The sequence below is a fragment of the Pipra filicauda genome, unplaced genomic scaffold (assembly GCF_003945595.2).
Source record: "Pipra filicauda isolate LSUMZ 115617 unplaced genomic scaffold, ASM394559v2 scaffold92_size2517590_pilon, whole genome shotgun sequence".
Taxonomy (NCBI): domain Eukaryota; kingdom Metazoa; phylum Chordata; class Aves; order Passeriformes; family Pipridae; genus Pipra; species Pipra filicauda.
The window spans coordinates 2,168,043-2,188,111 of NW_024105120.1; the positions used below are offsets into that span (position 1 = coordinate 2,168,043).

A 20,069-nucleotide genomic window follows, 5' to 3' on the forward strand; every position below is an offset into this window, starting at 1 on the left:
GTTCCATATTATTCCTATGAGAAATGCAACAAAATATTAATAGCTTCATTTTGTTGTGGTGCTGCCCACAGTAAGCTGGGAAAGGATTTATGTCAGAGAAGGAGGTTCACTAGGATGACAGAGCACTTAGTTTGGGTTTAGTGGGCAGTAGAAGCACAATAACTGTGATGCAGCTGCCTAAACAAATGAGTTGACTAACAATTGTACACGTAATTTACAGACTTGGAACAGGTAGTGATGTGATTATCTAGTGCTGTGTGTCTTAAGAGAGGTAATTTGCAGCATGCTTTTGCCCTAGGCAGGGTACATGAAGGTCATAACCTACTGGGCAGTAATTTTCTTTGTTAATGCAAATGTCCTTTACCTTGCTTTATAAAATAGGTGATACTTCTGGAAACATTCACTAATCCTCTGGTGTGATGGGAGGTAATATTGTTGTTCCAGTGTCCCTATGATCTGCTGCACAGGCATGTCTAGTGTTCCTACCTAGAGGCAGAAGTACTGAAAAACAGAACAGATCTTTGGCATGTGCATGTGCATGTGACATTAGGTAAGAGAAAATCATATTCAATGCTTAATATTGTTTTAAGGAAAACTTCAAGAGGTAGGACCAGTTTACTTCATCCAAGCTATGTAATAAACACTTCTTTTGTTGATGTTTTGTGGCGGTAAATACTTTATTTCTTCTGTGATACCTCTATGGGTGATTAATCTTTATATCAATGTGCTTATGAATTTACAGATCCGTTTGTCTGTAAGTCCCCTGGAAGATGACAACCCGTGTGCTCACATTTATGTTCTTTCTCTTGCAGTTTACTGGAGATTCATCTGCCCAGAGTGCTAAAGATTGACTGTTGGGAGTAACCTAACAATAAGAGAGTACCAGGCAGTGTATTTGATGAGATTGAGACTTTCTTCCTGGTAAGTGGACAGCTGAATGGCTCGGCCATTTATCAAATGAAGACAGAGAAATGGAGGTGCCTGGGGGAAAGAATTACTTATTATGGATAGCAGTTGGTAAGACAGGGATATGAATCATGAAGAAAGCAGTTAGTTTAGAAAGAGCTGAAAGAAGGCTCTGCAACATTTCAGAAGCACCAGAGGACAGGTGACTGCCTTGAATCTTAGAAATACAGTTATCGTGATTTCCAACTGGTCAAAAGTGATTCCTGTCTTCAAAGTTCTTTCCCACAAGAAGATCAAAGCTACAAACTCTGCTACAATAGGAAAGATTTCTACCACCTAGAATTTAGTATTTTTTTTAAAGTATGTAAGACCCTTGGTCAGCTCCATGATTTAGAGAGTGGAATTAACACTGTTTTGGTTGAAATTTAGATTGAAATCTTTGGTATTTGCTAAAGGAACTGTAGTCATTACCATAATGACCCCAGTAGTGTCAGTGTCAGAGGTAATAAATGAAGTAAAAAAACATGTTGTCCTTGGACAGAGGAACCAAGCACCAGCTTTAGCTTCTGTAAGAAGACTGAAGAAAATTTTTAATACCCTTATACTACCATTGTACAAAAGGGAGAAAAGGCAAGGAAGAAATAAATATTCTAATTTTTGACTTTGAATTCTTTGGTAGAACAAGTAACTGGGTTTACCTGAAAACCACAGTAGAAATAAATATATTAAGAGATAGCCATGAGTATTGTAAATTATGTTCTTTTTCCTGTTTATTGTTGGTGATAATCTAATTTCTCTGAGAATGTTCATGGAAGAATCTTGTTTCCCAACTTGTGTCTTTTGGTCAGTGTTTGCAGTCCCTCTGTATAACCTTTTCAAAACTCTGTATAAATTCTGTAAAACTTTTTTCTTCATATTCTTCACATTCTTTGCATTTTGCCGATGTTGTGGAATTCAACTGAAAGACAAAATGCAATAGTAAAGCAGGATACTGATCTATTGGTTCTGATAGAGAATTAAGTTGTTTGTCCTGTTTGTATGGATAATTCCAATGCAGATAGTGGCTACAGAAAACATTGGTGGTACTTATGGTCTGTGCAGTTCCTGGCTTGCTTTCTGAATAGGATCAGCTTTCAAAGATACATCCCTTCAGTGAGAGATGCAAATGGTCCCTTTGAAAATTAGGACACTTCTCTACCTGTGTTTAACCATACCTGACTTTAGGAACTGAAGTTACAAACTGTTAATTATACATTCAGACGTCCTGACATGTTTATGCGTGCACAAAAGTATTTGCTTTGATGGGAATCCTGAAAGTTTTTTTCTGAAAAACCACTGAACTCAGCTTTTTCATTGTTACCTATACAGGCTGCTGGATCTCGTTTGTTTTCATCTGCACCATCTCACTTTTTATAAAACAGAAGAGGTATTTCTGCTACTGAGGAAACATTTTTCATTTACCTTTTTCCCACAGACTCTTGGTGCTACTTACCTTTTTATTTTCTAAGCTTGCATTTCCATTTTTCCATATGTTCACTACATCCTGTGTTTCACTACAATTTTTGATACGACATTCTTGAATAATCACTTCTGTCTCTAAGAAAAAGCATCTCATTACAGGTTCTTGGCATTCTTCCTGAAAAAAAAAAAAAGCAGTTGTAATAGTTTTATGAATAAAAAGGAATAAATGAATGTAGGACATAATTTATGATATAATTTATGATATAAGTAAGATACCATTTAAGATACAATCAGCCTGGAAGTGGCTGAGTTTTACTTACTAGACATCTTTTCTTATTATTCAAATACTTTTAAATATCAGCAGAGATGGGCTGTGAGACCTAAACACAAAAAGGCCAGCCAGTTTGCATAGATTAGTGAAATGTAGTGTTTTAGTGAATGATATAGGAAAATAATTAATTAGGATAGAAATTTGGGACATAATTAAACATAGTGGAATTAAATTAGTATTATTCTTAAAAATTTTAACACTTTCATTCAGAGATCTGAATTCAGAATGGGTAGGGGAGAAGAGGAACCAGATATTACCTGTATTTAACGAATTAAAGAAAAAGAGGCAGAGGTACTAATTTCTCCATCAAATCAACAATAAAGCCAAAAATAAGTCCCAGGTTGTTCGTCTGACTTCCATATCACACTGTCCCAGTGTAAGAAAATCTTCCTGACATTACTAGGTATTAAATCAGCCATTTTAATGAATTAACCTCTCTAGCTTGCTTCAGTTAAGAGAATGTGTGTGCAGGTGTGGACATGTGTGTTTTGTGAGCTTCAGGTTCTGTGCTTTCTTGGGCTTGCCAGTTCCACTGAAGACATCGGTATTGCTGCACTCTGCAAGCACTCTGACACTGTTCTGTGCTGAGGTAGTCAGTCCACCATTTCTAGGATATCCTCCCTCATTATGGAAAAAAAAATCTTGTCTAGGATATCTGGATTGTCTGTGTTTGTGACAGTCTGCGTGTGAATGTTTATGTTGTCAGGCAAGCAATGTCTCAGGAGCAGGCTACTACCACAGCAATGAATCCAGACAATTCCTCCAGGGCTATGCCAAAGGTGACTGCTAGGAGTGGAGGAGTGGTTGGCTTCATTTTCTTGGGATTCATGTGTCCCATGGAGCACAGACTGAACTCCACAGCAATAGATTATGAAAAACTCTCTTCAGCTATGAATTTATGGATACTGCACTTTTTTGGGTCATTTTTTCCCCTTCCTTTAAATTGCAAATGAATACCAATATTATTTTAGCAATGATTGCTTGGAGAAAATAGTTTTGGATCAGAGAATCACTGAACGATATGGGGCGGAAGAGACCTTAAAGATGCTCTAGTTCCAACCCCACTGCTATGCACAGAGATTCCTTCTTGTGGACTAGGTTTGTCAAAGACCCATCCAACATGGCCTTTCAATTATTTAATTTTAATAGCAGGTGATTCAATAAAAATAATCAATACCTGCTTACATAATTTATCATAAGTCATTTAATTATCAGAACTGTTTATTCCAAGGTGAATTATTTGATTTTAGAAACTTTTGTCAAATTAGACCAAGACTGCTTTAGGAGAAAGTTGCTAGCAAAGAAATGGAGCCACCATATTAGGCCAGTTGTGATCAAATTCAAAGTTTACTTACATCCTCATCTGTGTTTGCAGTATATAAACTGACATCAATGTCCTAAAAGAAAACAAGAGTTGGAATTAGGAGCATTAGCTAACAGATTTAGAAATAATAAAGCTAACTCTTCAATAGATGGATTAGCTACCAAGTTCAAAGGCCAAATCTAGCCAGGTCTTAAAGTCAGCCAGTAACCTGCAGAATGGGCTTCACTGTGAGGGAGACTCTCAGAACAGAGTCCCACAATACTTTGTCTGAAGGGGCTAACTCTCAAGCCCACTGTCCCTTTTCTTAGGAAAAGTGCTGGAGAAAATGATATTTAATTCTAGAGTCTGCAGTATTTGGTGAATTCCAATTCCTTTTACCCCTCTGTTTCCACCCATGAAACAGCATTATACAAACACCATCCCTCTCCCTGCTTCCTCTCGCTGACTCTTCCTAGCTGAGTACAGTGCTACATATTTAATTGTCTTCACCTATGATTATATGAAATGCTGACCTTTTTATGAACTTACTTTGGATGTCTTGATCTTCTCCAAGTCTTTCAGAACTTCTGCCCACTTGCAATGACCTGCTTCTGTCTTTGGTACATAAGCACTAGAACAGAAGAAGAAGTGATCATTAGGCTAAACAGCAGGTACATACAAGTTTTATGCTGAAAAAAAAGAGTCAGAAATTATAAGATACTATAGACACATTGTTTACATGTATATATATATATATATATGATAAATGTGTGGGGCACGCATATTTGACAAATCATGAAATCATATAGATACATAAAACTGTCACACACTGTATAAAGAGTCAATTTGGTTTTTTTTAAAGGCCAGACTTATAGAACTTAATGCAAGAGAAAGGTTCAATTACTTAACGTAACATACCTAAAATTCTTTTAAAGTATACAAATAGAATTCCAAATCCACTCTCTAAAGTAACTGGAGACAAGTAACAGCTGTAATAGTAAAAATATGCATATACTCTCTAATTAACATTGACTTTGTAGTTACCATAAGATGATTAGTCCCATCCCATTCTTTAAAAGGCAAAAGAAATGGCTGTTCAGAAGAAGACACAGCTGATACTGCAGACAAATACTTTTCGGGTGTATTTTCTGAAAGACACAACCAAGGTGATACCTTGTCACAATCTGATTGCACAGAATTTTGCTGTGGTACTGGCTTAATTAACCAATTTGCCAAGACATCCAATCAAGGCAGGACTACCTGTTGCGTGTAGCTGGAAAGACCAACTGATTTGTATCTTGCAGAAGTATATAATCACTTTACAGAACAGTTGGTAGGAAATCAGATGCTGAAGGCACACTGTGAACACCTGAACTCATCCTGGGCTCCCCATTTATTTATCTGTTCATATTGCAAGCTGCAATTTAACGCAGAGACAATATTAAAGAGCTTTTTTTTTTGTTTATGATCTTTCCCCTGGCTACCTTTTGTCACCCAAATTCAGTTAGTTACTACAACTAGAACATTAACTACAATATTGTGATTGCATATATATGAAACTCTGCATTGAATGTATCAGATGCTATAGTTATGTGCATAAATGTTAAACGTAGTATTTAGAGTATATACTTCTTTACATAGTGTATGTCTGACTAATCATAGAATCACAAAATATTTTGAGTTAGAAGGGACCCATCAGCATCATCAAGTCTGGCTCCTGGCCCTGTGCAGAACACCCAAGAGCCACACCATGTGACTGAGAGTATTGCCCAAATGTTTCTTGAACTCTGTCAGGCTTGGTGCTGTGACCATTGCCCTGGAGAGCTTTTCCAGTCCTCTAGGTGAAAAACTTTTTCCTGATATCCAACCTAAACCTCCCCTGACTCAGCTTCATGTTGCTTCCTTGAGTCCTTTCTCTGGTCACAGAAGTGATCAGTGTCTGCCCCTCCTCTTCCTCTCATGAGCGAGTTGAAGATCACAATGAGGTCCCTCCCTCTTCTCCAGGCTGAACAGACCAAGTGACCTCAGCTGCTCCTCATACAGCTTCCCCTCAAGGCCCTTCACCATCCTTGTTGCCCTCCTTTGGACACTCTCTAATGGCTTAATATCTTTTTTATATTGTGGCACCCAAAACTGCCACAATATTCAAGGTGAGGCCATCCCAGTGCAGGGACAGTCCCCTCCCTGACAGGCTGGTGATGCTTTGCCTGATGTCCCCCAGGACATGGTTGGCCCTCCTGGCTGCCAGGGCACTGCTGACTCATATTCAACTTGCCATCAACCAGGACCCCCAGGTCCCTTTCTGTGGCACTGCTTTCCAGCCTCTCATTCCCCAGTCTGTCTGTACATCCAGGGTTGCCCCATCCCAGGTGCAGAATCCGGCACTTTCCCTTGTTGAACTTCATATGGTTGGTGATTGCCCAGTCCCCTAATTTATCAGGGTCTCTCTGCAGGGCCTCTGCCCTCAAGGGAGTCGACAGCTCCTCCCAGCTCAGTGTTGCTGGCAAACTTACTTAATATTCCTTTGAGTCCTGCACCCAGGTCATTAATGGATATGCTGAAGGGAACTGGGCTGAGGATGGAGCCCTGCGGAACCCCACTAGTGACAGGTCGCCAGTCTGATGTTACTCCTTTTAATGTAACTCTTTGTGCCCAGTCTGTGAGCCAGTTACTCACCCATTACACATGGTTAGCCAGCTGTGTGCTGGACATTTTGTCCAGAAGGATACTGTGCAAGACAGTATCAAAAACATTGCTGAAGTCTGAAAAGATCATATCTACTGGCTTTCCTAGATCAACTAGGTGGATTATCCTGTCATATAAGGAAATCAGGTATGATGAGCAGGACTTTCCCTTCATGAAGCCATGCTGACTGTGACTGATGACTGCATTGTCCTCCAGGTGTTTTTTAATACTCCCCAGAATAATCTTTTCCATGATTTTCCCAGACACTGAAGTGAGACTGACAGGCCTGTAGTTTCTGGGGTCCTTCTTCTTGCCTGTCTTGAAAATTGCCAGCTTCCAGTCAGCCAGGACCTCTCCGGATTCCCAAGACCACTTGAAAAATCAAGAGAGGCTTTGCAATGACATCAGTAGCTCTTTGAGGATTCTCAGATGAATCCTGTCTGGACATAGGTTTGTAGGGATCCCACTGGAGCAGTGGATCGCACACAGTTTCAGAGTCAGCTGGGAGCTGATCATTCTTGCAGTCGTGGTCCTCCAGCTCAGGGCACTGAGACCCCCTTGGTCTGTCATCCATACAGAGGCAAAGAAAGTGTTAAACACCTCTGCCTTGTCTCTGTCCCTGTTTGTGAGGGGACCATCCTCATCCTGCAATGGGCTGATGTTATTTCTATACTGCCATTAATATATTTGAAAAAACTTTTCTTATTGTCCCCCACATTTCTGGCAGCTTCAACTCCAGTTGAGCTTCGGCCAAACAAATTTTCTCCCTACAGTGGCAGCAACATCTCTGAATTATTCCCATGTCACCTAACCTGGCTTCCACTGGGCATATGCCTTCCTTTATCATCTTACTTCCACGAGAAGACCTCTGTTCAGCCAAGACAGCCTTCTACCTCATTTGCTTGACTTGTGACATTTGGGAATTGCCTGCTCCTGTGTCCTTAGGAGGTGATGTTTAAAAAGTGACCTGATGAACCCCAATACCTGCAAAAACATATTCCCAGGGTAATTTTCTACTGGGTAGTGATGCATTTAAGAGTTTTGTCAGGGGAGTCTGGCAACAGGAAACAAGGAGGAGTTGTGAGCCTGGTAACCTTTGTAACAAAGTCACAAGCCCTTTGATTTAAGCTGATACAGTTCCTTCAAAGACCTAGGTTAATTATCTGCAGCAGTACAGTGCTTTTGATCCAAGCTTGTATTTCTTATCATACGTGCAATACTTTTAATGTCATTAACAAATGATGTTTCTTTAGCAGTGATTTATTTACAAACTTGCAAGTAAATATTTAAAAATAGACCAGAGAACATAACAAAACAAGCGCTAGCACTGTGCAGTGGTAAAAATTTCCAAATGGGAGATCAATCCAAAAACTGTCAGGATTCCAGCTAACTTGCTGAAAGCCACCTTAATAAAGCAAAGCCAGGAGCATGATAGTTATATATGTCACAGGGGACTTCTGAAGAGTATTTGTAACAAATATTTGCTGCTCTCTTAAGTGGAGAATTCTTTAAATACTTTGCAATTATTTTGTTTCCAAACCCCAAAGATATAGCTGAAATAGCATAATAACCTAATCATACATAAATATCTACATCCTGTAACGGAAAGCAGTGTCAGACCCTTTTATCCCCTTTGTTTGTCCAAAATCTGTTAAATAAGAACTATGTAAATGAATGATTCTCTGATAATCTAAATTTCTGTCTGGACAGAGCAAATAGCATCTCATCTGTCTTCTGAGCAATTTCAGTATGGAGGGTGCTGTGTTATTAGCAGCCAAAGTAGGCCACGAAGCAAGGCTCGATCTGTCACTGTTTCCACAACAAAAAGAAATCGAAGATATGTAAGTATTAAACCCAAAATATTAAGTATATATACATAGGAATGCAATGGAAAAGACTGCTTGGCTCTAATCAAAAGAGCTAAACCACTTTGTTATAGTATGACAGTTAACATTTTCACAGTTAACATTGTTTGGTCTCAAATTCTCATGTTATTTCTGTTAGTTTTGGGGATTTCTTTGTTTGTTTTTGTTAAATATGCATACCAACTTCTTTGATTCAATATGTCAATCCCTAGAAAATATCCTATTTTTATTGGGAGTTTTGTTTGTTTTTTATTATTATTATTTCATTGAAGATCAAAAGTAGCCTTATGGGGAAATTCCAAGTAAATGTAAAGAAATTTTAAATCTGTTTGGTGGACACAGATGAAGAACACGTATTTTAATCTCATGTTTTATCAAAATTATTTAAAGTGCATTAGAAATATTTTACAATAGTTAAAAATTTTTGTCATTCCACAAGCCAGTTTTTATCAAATGAGATCAGGTGACGACAAATTAAAATATGAAAGACTTATGATGAGTCCATAAGCATGTACCAGCTTCCTGATTTATAATTAGTGTTATGGGGCCTTTTTAAAAAGGCGATTAGAGAGGAAGTTCCAATTTATGCTGGAGAACAAAGTGTTCAAGGTGAGGAAAATAATATATTATTATACCTACTGAATAATGGGCCAGAGTTATCATTAGTTTGTCATTTGTTTCCTATTTTTAATAATTGTTCGCTGTGATGACACTGGAACACTGTTCTTAATGATCAGTGTCTTTATCTGCATCTTTGGTTTTCTTAAATATGTGAGATAACTGTTTTACTGTAATAAAATAACAATTGCTAATGTAAAATAAGTACTTAGTTTTCAGAAGTAACAGAAAGCTTGTACTGATAGTAAAATATGTGAAAAATATACTACGTGCATACTCCAAAGGGTACTCCATTTGTTCATAGAGAAAGAGGTTCTTGATGTCAACTAGATCACCCAACACATTCTTTTCAATTCAGGGCCATTTTCCACTTGAATTTCTTAATTATTTCATCTGAATTATTATTCAACAGCAGAAGCACTGTTAGCTCATTTGGAAGCTTTGACAAATTATTCTCCTGCCTTGAACACACAGTGCAAAAATTTTCTTTGGACAGTGTCTGTTTTTAATGTCTCACACTGTTTAATCATTAACCAATTCCTCTCTGTCTTCATTATGTCTCTGATACCCTGTGACCGTTGGACAAGGGAGCAGCTCATATTTATGTAGGTAAATGGTTCTATTTGTAGCTTGTATCCTAATAAACTCCTACTTTCAGTTGAGGATTAAAGCCTTTGTAAGTGAATATATGCTTTCCAAAAATCAATGATATACACAATAAGCTTTGTAAAAGGAATGTCGTTTTTTTAATAATGAAATTTAAATTAAGCATTTTAAGAGCAGTTGCCACTGAGTGATATCTAAGATACAGCAGTACTGTTTTCTTTTTAAAGAAGCAAACTTATAAGATAATGACAAAAATTTTCTTTAACAAGTCTGAAACAGTCAATGATTTTGCTGGTTTGGCTGTCACAGAAACAATAATCTAAGTTAGTCAAAAGAAAATATTCATAACTCTTCACGGTATTTAAGCTACATATCAAGCTAAAGTTATATGGCTTTGCCTATATACTATATGTCTAAACTTCTTTATTAATATTTGCTTATAAATTTCTCAGTGAATCCTTGAGCTGTGATATTCATAAGCAAGCAAGTTTATTTCCTGAATGTGCAAGTTGGTATTCTTGGCAAAAGTCCACTATTATTTTTTTCTTATTTTTTTATTCTTTATTTATATCTTTATTCCTCATCCGCTTCATTGTTCTTGAAAACAAGTGACCAGAAGCATACAACATACTCAGATCTTACAAATCATTTAGAAACTAGTGATAATATTTTCAGCTTCTATTGGAAATAGGGAAATGCCTACTGCCAGTGTTTTCTTCATGATTGTATCACAGCAGTGGCTCATACTTCAATATGAATTTTATGCAAGAATTTTATGTCTTCTTCTTTCAGAATCCTGGAATGTCCTAAGAATTTTTCGCTGTTTGCAGAAAACTCTCACCCTCAAAAAAACACCCCCAAAACCCTGAAGTCTAAACTTCTTACTTTTTGGTTATGTTCAAATTTTCCCTAACTTCTTGACCTGTAGCACAAAGTTCTTTTTCTTGATCAGCCCTTTTTCCCTTTGCCTCTGGGCTTTCTGGCTAGAAATGATGCTGACAGAAGTCCCTAGTCCTCACATTCCTTGCTCCTGAGAGCAAATCACCCTGCTCAGACTGCTCTCTCTTGTAACAACCTGTTTTCCCATTTCTCATCTTCATTCTGTCACGCAATAGACTTCTTGTACATTATTTATCCTATTTGAGTCAGTCTCTTCTTCCACTCTCTTCTACAAATATGTGTCCTCAGCACTTTCTCTTTGGCTTCTTGAGCAACAAAGTACTGTAAATCTTCTTTTCTCTGTTACTGCAGCAAATGTCCCTCTAAAATCGTACTGTCACCTCCAGCTCTCTCAAGTCCTTGAACATTTTATTGAGCAACACCTCAGGAATAAAGTAGGCTTTTTAAAATTCATATTCAAGTACTGTCTACATCACACAGAGCTGAGTTTTACACTCTTCTATTTGCCTTGTTTCTGCAATTCTTCAGCGTCTCCTTTGCCACAATAATTATAGCCTCCATAGAGAACTCTGCCTCCTCCCCCAACAAAATCTCATCCTGTGACTCTTGTTCTGCTGTTCTCTGTTGGCTCCCCTGATTAAATGTTCTGTCCTCTTGTTTTAGTGCAATTCCCTTCAAGGGGACAAAGTGCCAAGTAGCTGCACAACTAGAGTGCTGCATCTATTTAGGGTTGGGTATTCTGCATGATATTGGAGCTCTTTCTCTGCACTCAGAAGCAAAGACAACACTTTTAATGTCAGAATCTATAAGACTGTGGAGAAAATCAGATGTTTTTCCCATTTGTAGCCTAGTCTTGTAACAAAAGAACTTCATCCTTTCTTTTAAAAACAGATTTTTTTTTCAGGAGAGAAGTCGTGGAAAGTAAAGATTTCATAAACTAATGGAAGTGACTAAAAGAGGAATGAAGCCCATAAAGAAAGCAGTACTTCCAAACTAGATAGATGTTTCCATATTAAGGCCTTAAATAAGTAATTTTGAAATCAAATTTTCATGGATCACAAGTAAGTTTTAGAGGAAAGACATATTCTTAGTGCCTTGTCATGGAGTAAATGCTGGAAAACACTGAAAGTCAAAGGAGCATACTCACTGAAGGATCTCTCTGCTCTGTCATTCCTAAGTTCCTCTAGTCTGTTTAAAGAAAACAACCAAAGGGAAAAAAAACCTGAATATAAATTAGTGTCAGAATGTAATTATTCACATCAGATAGAATTCAGAGAAAAAGAGAGAAAACCACATTAATGTACTCTGAGACAATAAGAGACTCTGTAGCAGGTACAGAGGTACAGCCCCTAAAGGTACCTAGGTACAGCCCTCTAGACACACTTTGAGAGTAATTTCATTTGCATATACAGAATTTTTTATATCAATAGAAAAAAGTATATAATAGTAATATTAACTTATGAAGGGATCTAGTACCAGGGCCTTAAATTATTTACCAATTTCTAGAGACTAGTCCTGTCTATCAAAGAAACATATTTTACATCTCTGGTAACTTATGAATACCATTTGATGCCACAACTATTAAAAACTTGTTTCTTTGCTATCATGGTGCCTGAATCCATTATGATTCCACAGCCATTGTAGTTCCTCTTCTCCCTCCCCACCAATCTTCGCATAGAAGCCCAGGAAATCAGCTCTCAAGCTCCACCAGTGTTACCAGCAGCCCTCCTCCCAAGGTTTAAAGGCAAAGAGTGGGCTTTCTGTCTAGCTTGTACTTACTGCTCCAGAAAGGAAGCCAGTGGAATTCCTAGGTGTTAAGCTGAATCACAGGGCTGAATGCTTGTCTGGATGAGAGCCAAACCACGCCTTAGGCTGTTATGTCTTCAAGCTTTTATTTCATAAAACTAGAGTGCTTTCTTAGAAGTTTTGTATTTAGATAGAGTTGGGCTGGCTAAAGATTTTTTGCAGCATTAAAACTGGGCATTCTTTACATATGATTCCTATTTGATTACTTCCCTCCCCCCAAGAAATACAGCTTTCCTTGTTTTTACTGTATGGTGGCGACTCTCTTGTGGAGTACTATCCTAAAAAGCTTATTCTGCTTGTATTAGAGTGGTGTTGACCTTCGAAAGTGTGTTCTCAGTAATCAGCATGGCAAGAAACTCTCTCAGTTTAATCACATATGTTCTTGGTTTGCTTAAGTTCTTGTTGGTTTGCCTTGACAGTTCTCCAGTAGGACTTCCTTCTCCTGTGTGCTCTTGCTAATTGGCATTTATGCCAGAGTAAAGTTTGCAATGCCTGTTTGAAAATTTTGCCAAAAGGTCACAGAGTCGTTGCTATTCCACTCAATACCTTAAACATCAGATTTTGAAATGTAAGAAGGTAAATATTTCCTTTGACCTTTTTTTGTGGTTTGTTTTTTTTTTTTTTCATGCATGTGTGTGTGGTTTGTGGGGTTTTTTTTGGTTTTGTTTGTTTCTTTTGGGGGTTTTTTTGTTTGGTTTTTTTTTTGCAAAGCGTGTTTGAGGCCCTGGGCCTTACGAAGATGTGTCCTACACTCTGCTCTAGACCTGAGAGGAAGTTTGTCCCTGGAGCAAAGAAAGATTTTATACCTTTCCAAAGAAACTTACAGTCACAGTAGCAGTGAAACCCAACAGAAGTGCTGCAATACTTAGGGTTAAATATTACTAGCTGAATATAAGTATGAACATTACTAATTAAGAACCTTCCTTTTAGTCTGTCTGCTTTTACTAATTTGAAAGTCACAGTCTCAGAGAAATAAAACAACACCCCATGACCACAGGCCTCTTTCATCAATAGCTCTCCTTGAAATACGGATGCCAGGTCCCTGTCTGTATGATTGAGAGACCAAGACATCAAACATGTTCCTTACCCCTTGCCTGTCAGTTCAGGATCTCTCTTAAGCAATATTTCCCAGATGGCAAAATCCAGCCAGGAAAGAAAGCTTCTTTCTCTTTACATCCTTCCACGTAATGTCAGTCATTTCAAAGTATCAGTCACTCCTTAAATTGTGAAAGATCGACTTAATGTTGTCCTAATGCAAGGATACATGATATTAATGCTAGATTAACTTGACAAACACTGTGACTGACATATAGAAGCCCTAAGTTTTGCTAGTGGCAAAATTAATTTAACTCAAATGCATAGTATTTGTAATACATTGGTAAAGAACAAGCATATAGCAAAAAACTCACTTGTAGGACACAGATGGTTAGATTTGACCATTTATCCCCAAGCAACCCCCCTCAGGATGCAACACGCAAAAATTAGTTAAAAGGCCTTTCAGAATAAACTCTACCAGATAAATAAGCAGTAGGAATAACAGGAGCTTCTAAATGTAAAGGACATTAATAAGACACACAAAATAGGGCCAGAATTAGTCAGTGCTGAAGTTTGTTCTACAAAATGTGGCCCAACCTATGTATATATATATGCTGTAAGGCACTCCCCATAAATATTATTTGTGGTATTTTTATCATAGCAACAAATATCCAACAGGGAACGAAAACACAATTTCTGTGCCTTTAGTAGTAGGACGTTAACATTTAAAACAGTATCAAACATGGAAACTTAAACTGCAAAATATTGTCATACTGATGCATAAAAGTTGGAAATTCTGAGATGACAGAAATAGTTGTCACAGGAGCAACTGCTGGACAAATAATATCTCAGCCTTAGGAAAATACTCAGCTCAAAGACTGGATGATACCATATGCTAATAGAGATCTGTAACACACTTTTAATGGAAGACTAAAAATAGACAGTGCAGTTCTCAAAATGGTAAAGTAAGGCAGTATTTTCAGAGCTTTTTTTAAAAAGGAAAATTATGATCCATGACCCTCTCTAACAACCATACGTTTACTGGAATTTACTGGACCCTGAAGTAAAGAGGCAGAATGCAGTCTGAAACACTGTAATTTTTCTCATGCTTTTAATCCTATTTAAAGAGCAGAATGAAATCCTAATATGTGTCAATTGCCATAGCTTTACTTAAACCAATAAACTTATTTTGATTTCCAAAATTGTTGAGAATTTGACCAAAATGTTAACCAGGGAAAACAAGATTTATTGACCGAGGAAAGCAGCACACAAACTGTTGTAAACAGACCAACAGGCAGAAAAAAAATAGAATCAGAATTCTAAGAAAGAAGAACAAAATATCTCTACTGTAGATTTATTTCATATAGGATATGTATAAAAAAGGCAAAAAACCTGGAAAATACATTATTTCTGCTTTATGTTACTCTAAATCACTTATAAATAATGATGCTGTAGGACTTAAAGCAGCAGCAACCGTTCTTAGTCTCTTGTCTTTGGATACAGGAGAAGTGATTACTGGAAAAGCTCTAGTGTGTGTGCTACAGAAACCTCCCCCTTTCATGTAAATTTTGAATGTGTTTTTGTGAAATGTAGCCATTGTGAGAGTGCACACTGAACCACTTCTTTTCTATATGTGAGCAAGTGCTAAGTGCAATACAGTATTTGTCATTCTTCGAGGTTTCTTCTATCTATTCATATGGATGATGATTTTCCTTCATTTCTTGGCAGCCAAACCCAAATTGAACAGAGGAATGGAAGAGGTTGTGTGTTTTTAAAATAACAAGAATTAATGCAGTCAAAAAAGCATAAGTGGTAGTCATAGCTCCTAACAGGGCAGCACAGCACTCATCCAGAAACCTTTACATTTTCTTTCAGAAGGGGTAAGATGACTCTATGAGTGAGAACATTCATTTAGATAAAAGTATTTTTAAAAAAGATTGAAAAAATACTTCACAGGGATGTTAAAAGTAGCTGTATCTTAAAATAATTGGCAGTACTGCAAAGAGTAAATGATTCCCTGGGCGCCTTTATATTATAAAGCTGTGTAGACCAATTTTATTGAAATGGAGGAAGCTCTTGGCTAAAAGAGTTAGCACTGTAGGATTGCTTACTTTATTTATTTAACACACAAGTTGTCGAGTCAATAGCAACTCACTGCATTGACAGTAATCAAGAGATTACAAATGATTCTGATATGCTCATACAAGAAGCAAGATAAATTGTAAGAGGTGAAACACGTATTGTAAGATTAATCTATGACCGCATTGCAAAAAGCCAATCAATTCTATTGAATGTGTATATATGTGTATAAATATCATTTACAGAATTATGATTAGTCTTGATAAGTAAAAGAAACGTTTGGGGAGATAATGTAGTCTGCCAGAAAAATTCATACTTCTTACAAATTGGGAAGTGCATATCTTCAAATCAACATCAATAATAAAAAAAAAAATGTAGTCTCATTTTCAAATCAGACTGCTTTCAGGAGCTCCCAGTGAAATAAATGCCTGATTCAGCTATAGGTAACTGCCACATCCATGTTGTGACAAGGCATAAGAGGATGATAAGATAAAGATCAGATTTCCCCATAGTATTTTTTTTCAAGCAAAATTTTTGTCACATTTGAATGGTAAAGCTAGAAATCAGTCTTGTCATTGTAAACAAGGGCACATACAGTGTTTTATCTGCCTCACAGCCATGGTCTTTCTTTAAGAATAAAAAAATTACTGATGATATTAAAAGCTGTATGTTATATTGTTTGCCTGAACACTAAGTTTGCTGAAGGCATACAATCCTACTGTCCTATATAAGCTTTTCCTTGCTCTCCCATTAGCTTACTCCTTGCCTGCCACCAGAGGAAGGTATCTATTTGTCCTGAATGGAAGCACAACGTTGCAAACTGCTTAACTGTGCTGTCTTTCAAAGAACAGCTGACAAAAACTGGTTTTGGCAGATATTCACCCAAATGCCATGTAAGGTCCACATGGTTGGTAAAGTTAGAAACAAATTTAGAAGTCACCAAAATTACATGGCCGTTCACATACAGCCTGGCACCTTTTGGTCTTAAAGTCAAAACAGGCATCATGCACATAGAGACACATGGCAGAACACAACTGAAATGAAAGCAGTAAGGAAAAGTCACAGGAACTATCATAGATGAATCCCAAGCTCCCACCTGGCTTCTGAAACTTCCCTGACTATACGTTTGAAGATGTTAAGACTTAGCTTTAAACTCAAGTCTTATGACTGCATTTTCTATGACATGCTACTAATGATAAATCCCTGGACATTTCAGTGTGGGACCTCGAGAGGCCAAGGAATCAGCTGCTCCTGTCCGTGAGAGCATTCCTCTTCAGGTTTGGTTGGTTTTCTTTTTAAACTGAACTGATAGCACTGGTTGCCTATTTCCACAAAGGGAACAAAACCAGAACAAAATGAGGTTGTGTTACACCTGTCTCAGGTCAGAGTGAACACACCAGCACACTCTTGCTACTTTCATAGACTACCCCAACTCTCAAACTAAAACCAGAGTTGGCACCAGTGCAAACACTGATTCTGAGGATTAAGGCAGCACAATAGGTTCTTTCACCACTGTTCCTTGTGCCCTGGATAATCAGCATAGCAGAGAGTAAGGCAGAAATGTGTACACTGAAGAATTTTACACTTTCCTACCCTAATGCTCTCATTTGCTTCATACTTGGACATTGAGCCTGCAAGTTGCTGTGTCTGCTCCTTTCCCACTGGGTTTTCTATGACATTACTGATCTTTATCTTAGACCTGTACAGGCAGCCAACAACAGTTTTACCTCAGAGTGGCCATGCAGCTAGCCATGTTGTTGACAACCTGGTTTATATTAAAGCTTCTTTACGCAGGTTCTGCGCACTCAAAGGCCTGCAGAAAATCCTGTTGGAAGAACATTGTCACGTACAATGACTTTTCACTAGCCTGTGCTGGTCTCCTGTAGTATACACCTTTTAGTTGTAGTTCTTACAGGTTAAAAACTAGGTATGTGTCCCTGACAGGAACTAGAAGAGCAGACAAAATTTAGGAATACCAGCACAGACTGCAAGCAAAAGTCCTCTAGGACCTCTGTGACCGGTTGTGAATGCCAAGGGAAGAGCTTATTGATTCCTCCCTCATATGTCCTTGTTTTCCAGCAAAGGATTCATACAAGGCTTGTCAGATTTGGGGCTAGTGTTTTCAAGTTTAGAACTTCTTTATCCTCTCTTCCCTCGCTGTTTATCAGCATAGATAAATATTTGCTTTTTAATCAATTTTTTAGAATTTTATGTAAAAATTTCTTCTATGTAAATACATTTCAATTTTTGACAGGCACTGTTGAGTTCTAAATGTAAAATATGACAGAAAGTAATTTCAAAATGGAAAATATTACATTAATTAGGCCTCTTCATAATGTAATTTTCTGAAGAGCACTGCTTTTACAAGCCTGTATAACCTAAGGGAACATACCTTTCTTTTTTTAGGTCAGCTTGAGTTTTCTAAAAGCCACAATGTCACTGTCTTGAATACACATATGTGTTATTTTCAGACATTACAATGTAGCAAATGCTGGCATTTACCCTTTTCATGAAAAAAAGTCTTTTATGTCTTTCTGGTTTTGATCTATTTATTTTTGTTTCAGTTCACCAGGCACTGGGAGAACATTTTGATCATTTGCAATAGCTATTTCAAAACTGAGCCAGCTAGCTGAGAAAAAGAAAACAAACTTTCTTCTCTCTTACTTGTAAACTATGAATTAAAAAAAGCATGGAAGAGCTCTGTCATTTACTAGTTCTAAATGCCTGGAACAACGTAACATACTTTCAAAATTCCTTTTTAGACCAAAGCAGGAATGTATGGAATTCTTCAGAGCACATAGGAAAATTGCACCCCATAGACCCCAGTTTGTGATCAGCTGAAGGGAAGAAAAATACCTGTTAATTCTATTGGTTTCAGTAAGAGTGAGGCATTTCTACTACTCAAATGCCTAGCATATTTTTCCCAAGGATGCTCCTTCAGAAAATCTAGGGGATACTGAGCAAAAAGAATTACCTATTACTTTTAGAATGCTCCTTTTTTTCTTCTGTGTCAGAAATAGTTTAGCTAGTCATATTTAACTCACACAAAACAAGATTCAAATATTCTTTGATCATGGAACTTCTGTTTATCTTGCTGAGAGTGGTAGTCAAATTATCTATTAGTTTCTTGTTAAAAATTGTCACATGTGCATAGCACATAAATTGCATTATTGTCATTATAAGTCATTCATCTTTAGTTGGATGAAAACTACTAGAAAACTACTTTGTCCTCGCTATGACCTGTGTATCCTGAAATTGCACACAGTTTAAAATGAAATCTGAAATATTCATATATCATTTAAATTATGCAAAATAATCTACAGGCAACCATAAAATCTTATGAATCTGAGAGATAGTTATATGAGGGCAGGAGACGAGTGGAGGTTTTGTCCTTAAAAAAAAAGAAAAAAAGAAAAAAGGAAAGACTAAAAAAAAAGAAGGAATTATTTCAAAAGCAGAACATGAGAAAAGTTAAATTTAAATGCTAGAAATGAGAGCTAGACTTTGTGTGTTCTGATTGCCTAGAAAGAATGCAAATGGTAAGAGCAAGTCCCTATAACAGAATTTTCAACTGGGTTTTTGCCCATGCTCCTGAATGCCAGGGTATATTTTCAGGTAAACAACCATCCTTCTACTTAGAAGTTAAATTAGTTTCTCCTCTGGGCTCACACAGTGTAATTGTTTTTGAGAGACTGGCTACTAAACCAAATACTTTGCATTTAGAATTTCAGTGACACCCAAGCCAGGTTTCCATGGTCTTGAGACAGTGCATTGGTTGATTGAGCAGCATCATATTATTAATGTCACAGACTAGAAGAGGCTTCTGGGAGTACCATTCCCCTTTCTAAAACAAAACAAAACGTCTTTTTTTTTTTTTTTAAAGACCTTTGCCTAGTCCCTAGACTTCTAGAGAAGAGTCTTCAACATTCTGAGGGAGCTATTTGCCTCATAGTACATATGCAACTGCATATGATAGCTTAATCTCTTGTAGTACCATCATGTGGACTCTTCTTAAAATGGAAAAGGATATGAAAAAGAAGGAAGACTTTCAATGACATCTATGGTCTTTTGCCTCTGAGAGGGGAGCTGCTGGAGTTCAGCCTTGCTGCTGGTTGAATTAATTGTTTTCTTCAGACTAAACAAAAATTTAGTTCTAATTTATTAAGTACTTTGAGGATTTTTTTTTAAAGACTGGTAGCTCAAATGGCCAATCTCAGAATAAAATGGCCTCATACTCTTTTAGCAACAACTAAAACCCAACATTATTCTCATCCTAAGTCCAAAACACAGCAGTGTACCAGACACGAGGAAGAAAATTAACTGTGTTCCAGTTAGAAGGACAGGAAGACAGAAACTTCAGTCTAAAATGCAACAGTGTGCCTCCCAAGCTAAGTAGACAATTTTACCTGCACATTAACAACCGATGGAATGAGAAATATTGTGGCTGATTCATATGATTCCAGACCTTAATGCT

General features: G+C 37.3%; 1 protein-coding gene and 1 long non-coding RNA gene across 2 annotated transcripts in view; one reads left to right on the forward strand and one right to left on the reverse strand.

The window, feature by feature from the left end:
- Positions 1–573: 573 nt before the first annotated feature.
- Positions 574–16,872, forward strand: LOC113992420. Its single transcript, XR_005567242.1, has 4 exons — positions 574–921; positions 8,397–8,527; positions 12,901–13,057; positions 16,812–16,872. It is a non-coding gene; the product is annotated as an uncharacterized LOC113992420 (long non-coding RNA).
- IL15 (interleukin 15) overlaps positions 1,162–20,069 on the reverse strand; it is a 37,296-nt gene continuing 18,388 nt past the window's right edge. Inside the window, 5 exon segments of the mRNA XM_027729665.2 lie at positions 1,162–1,864; positions 2,399–2,542; positions 4,054–4,095; positions 4,551–4,632; positions 5,046–5,149. Of these exon segments, the coding sequence (XP_027585466.1) occupies positions 1,751–1,864; positions 2,399–2,542; positions 4,054–4,095; positions 4,551–4,632; positions 5,046–5,149 (486 nt within the window). The 3' untranslated portion in view covers positions 1,162–1,750.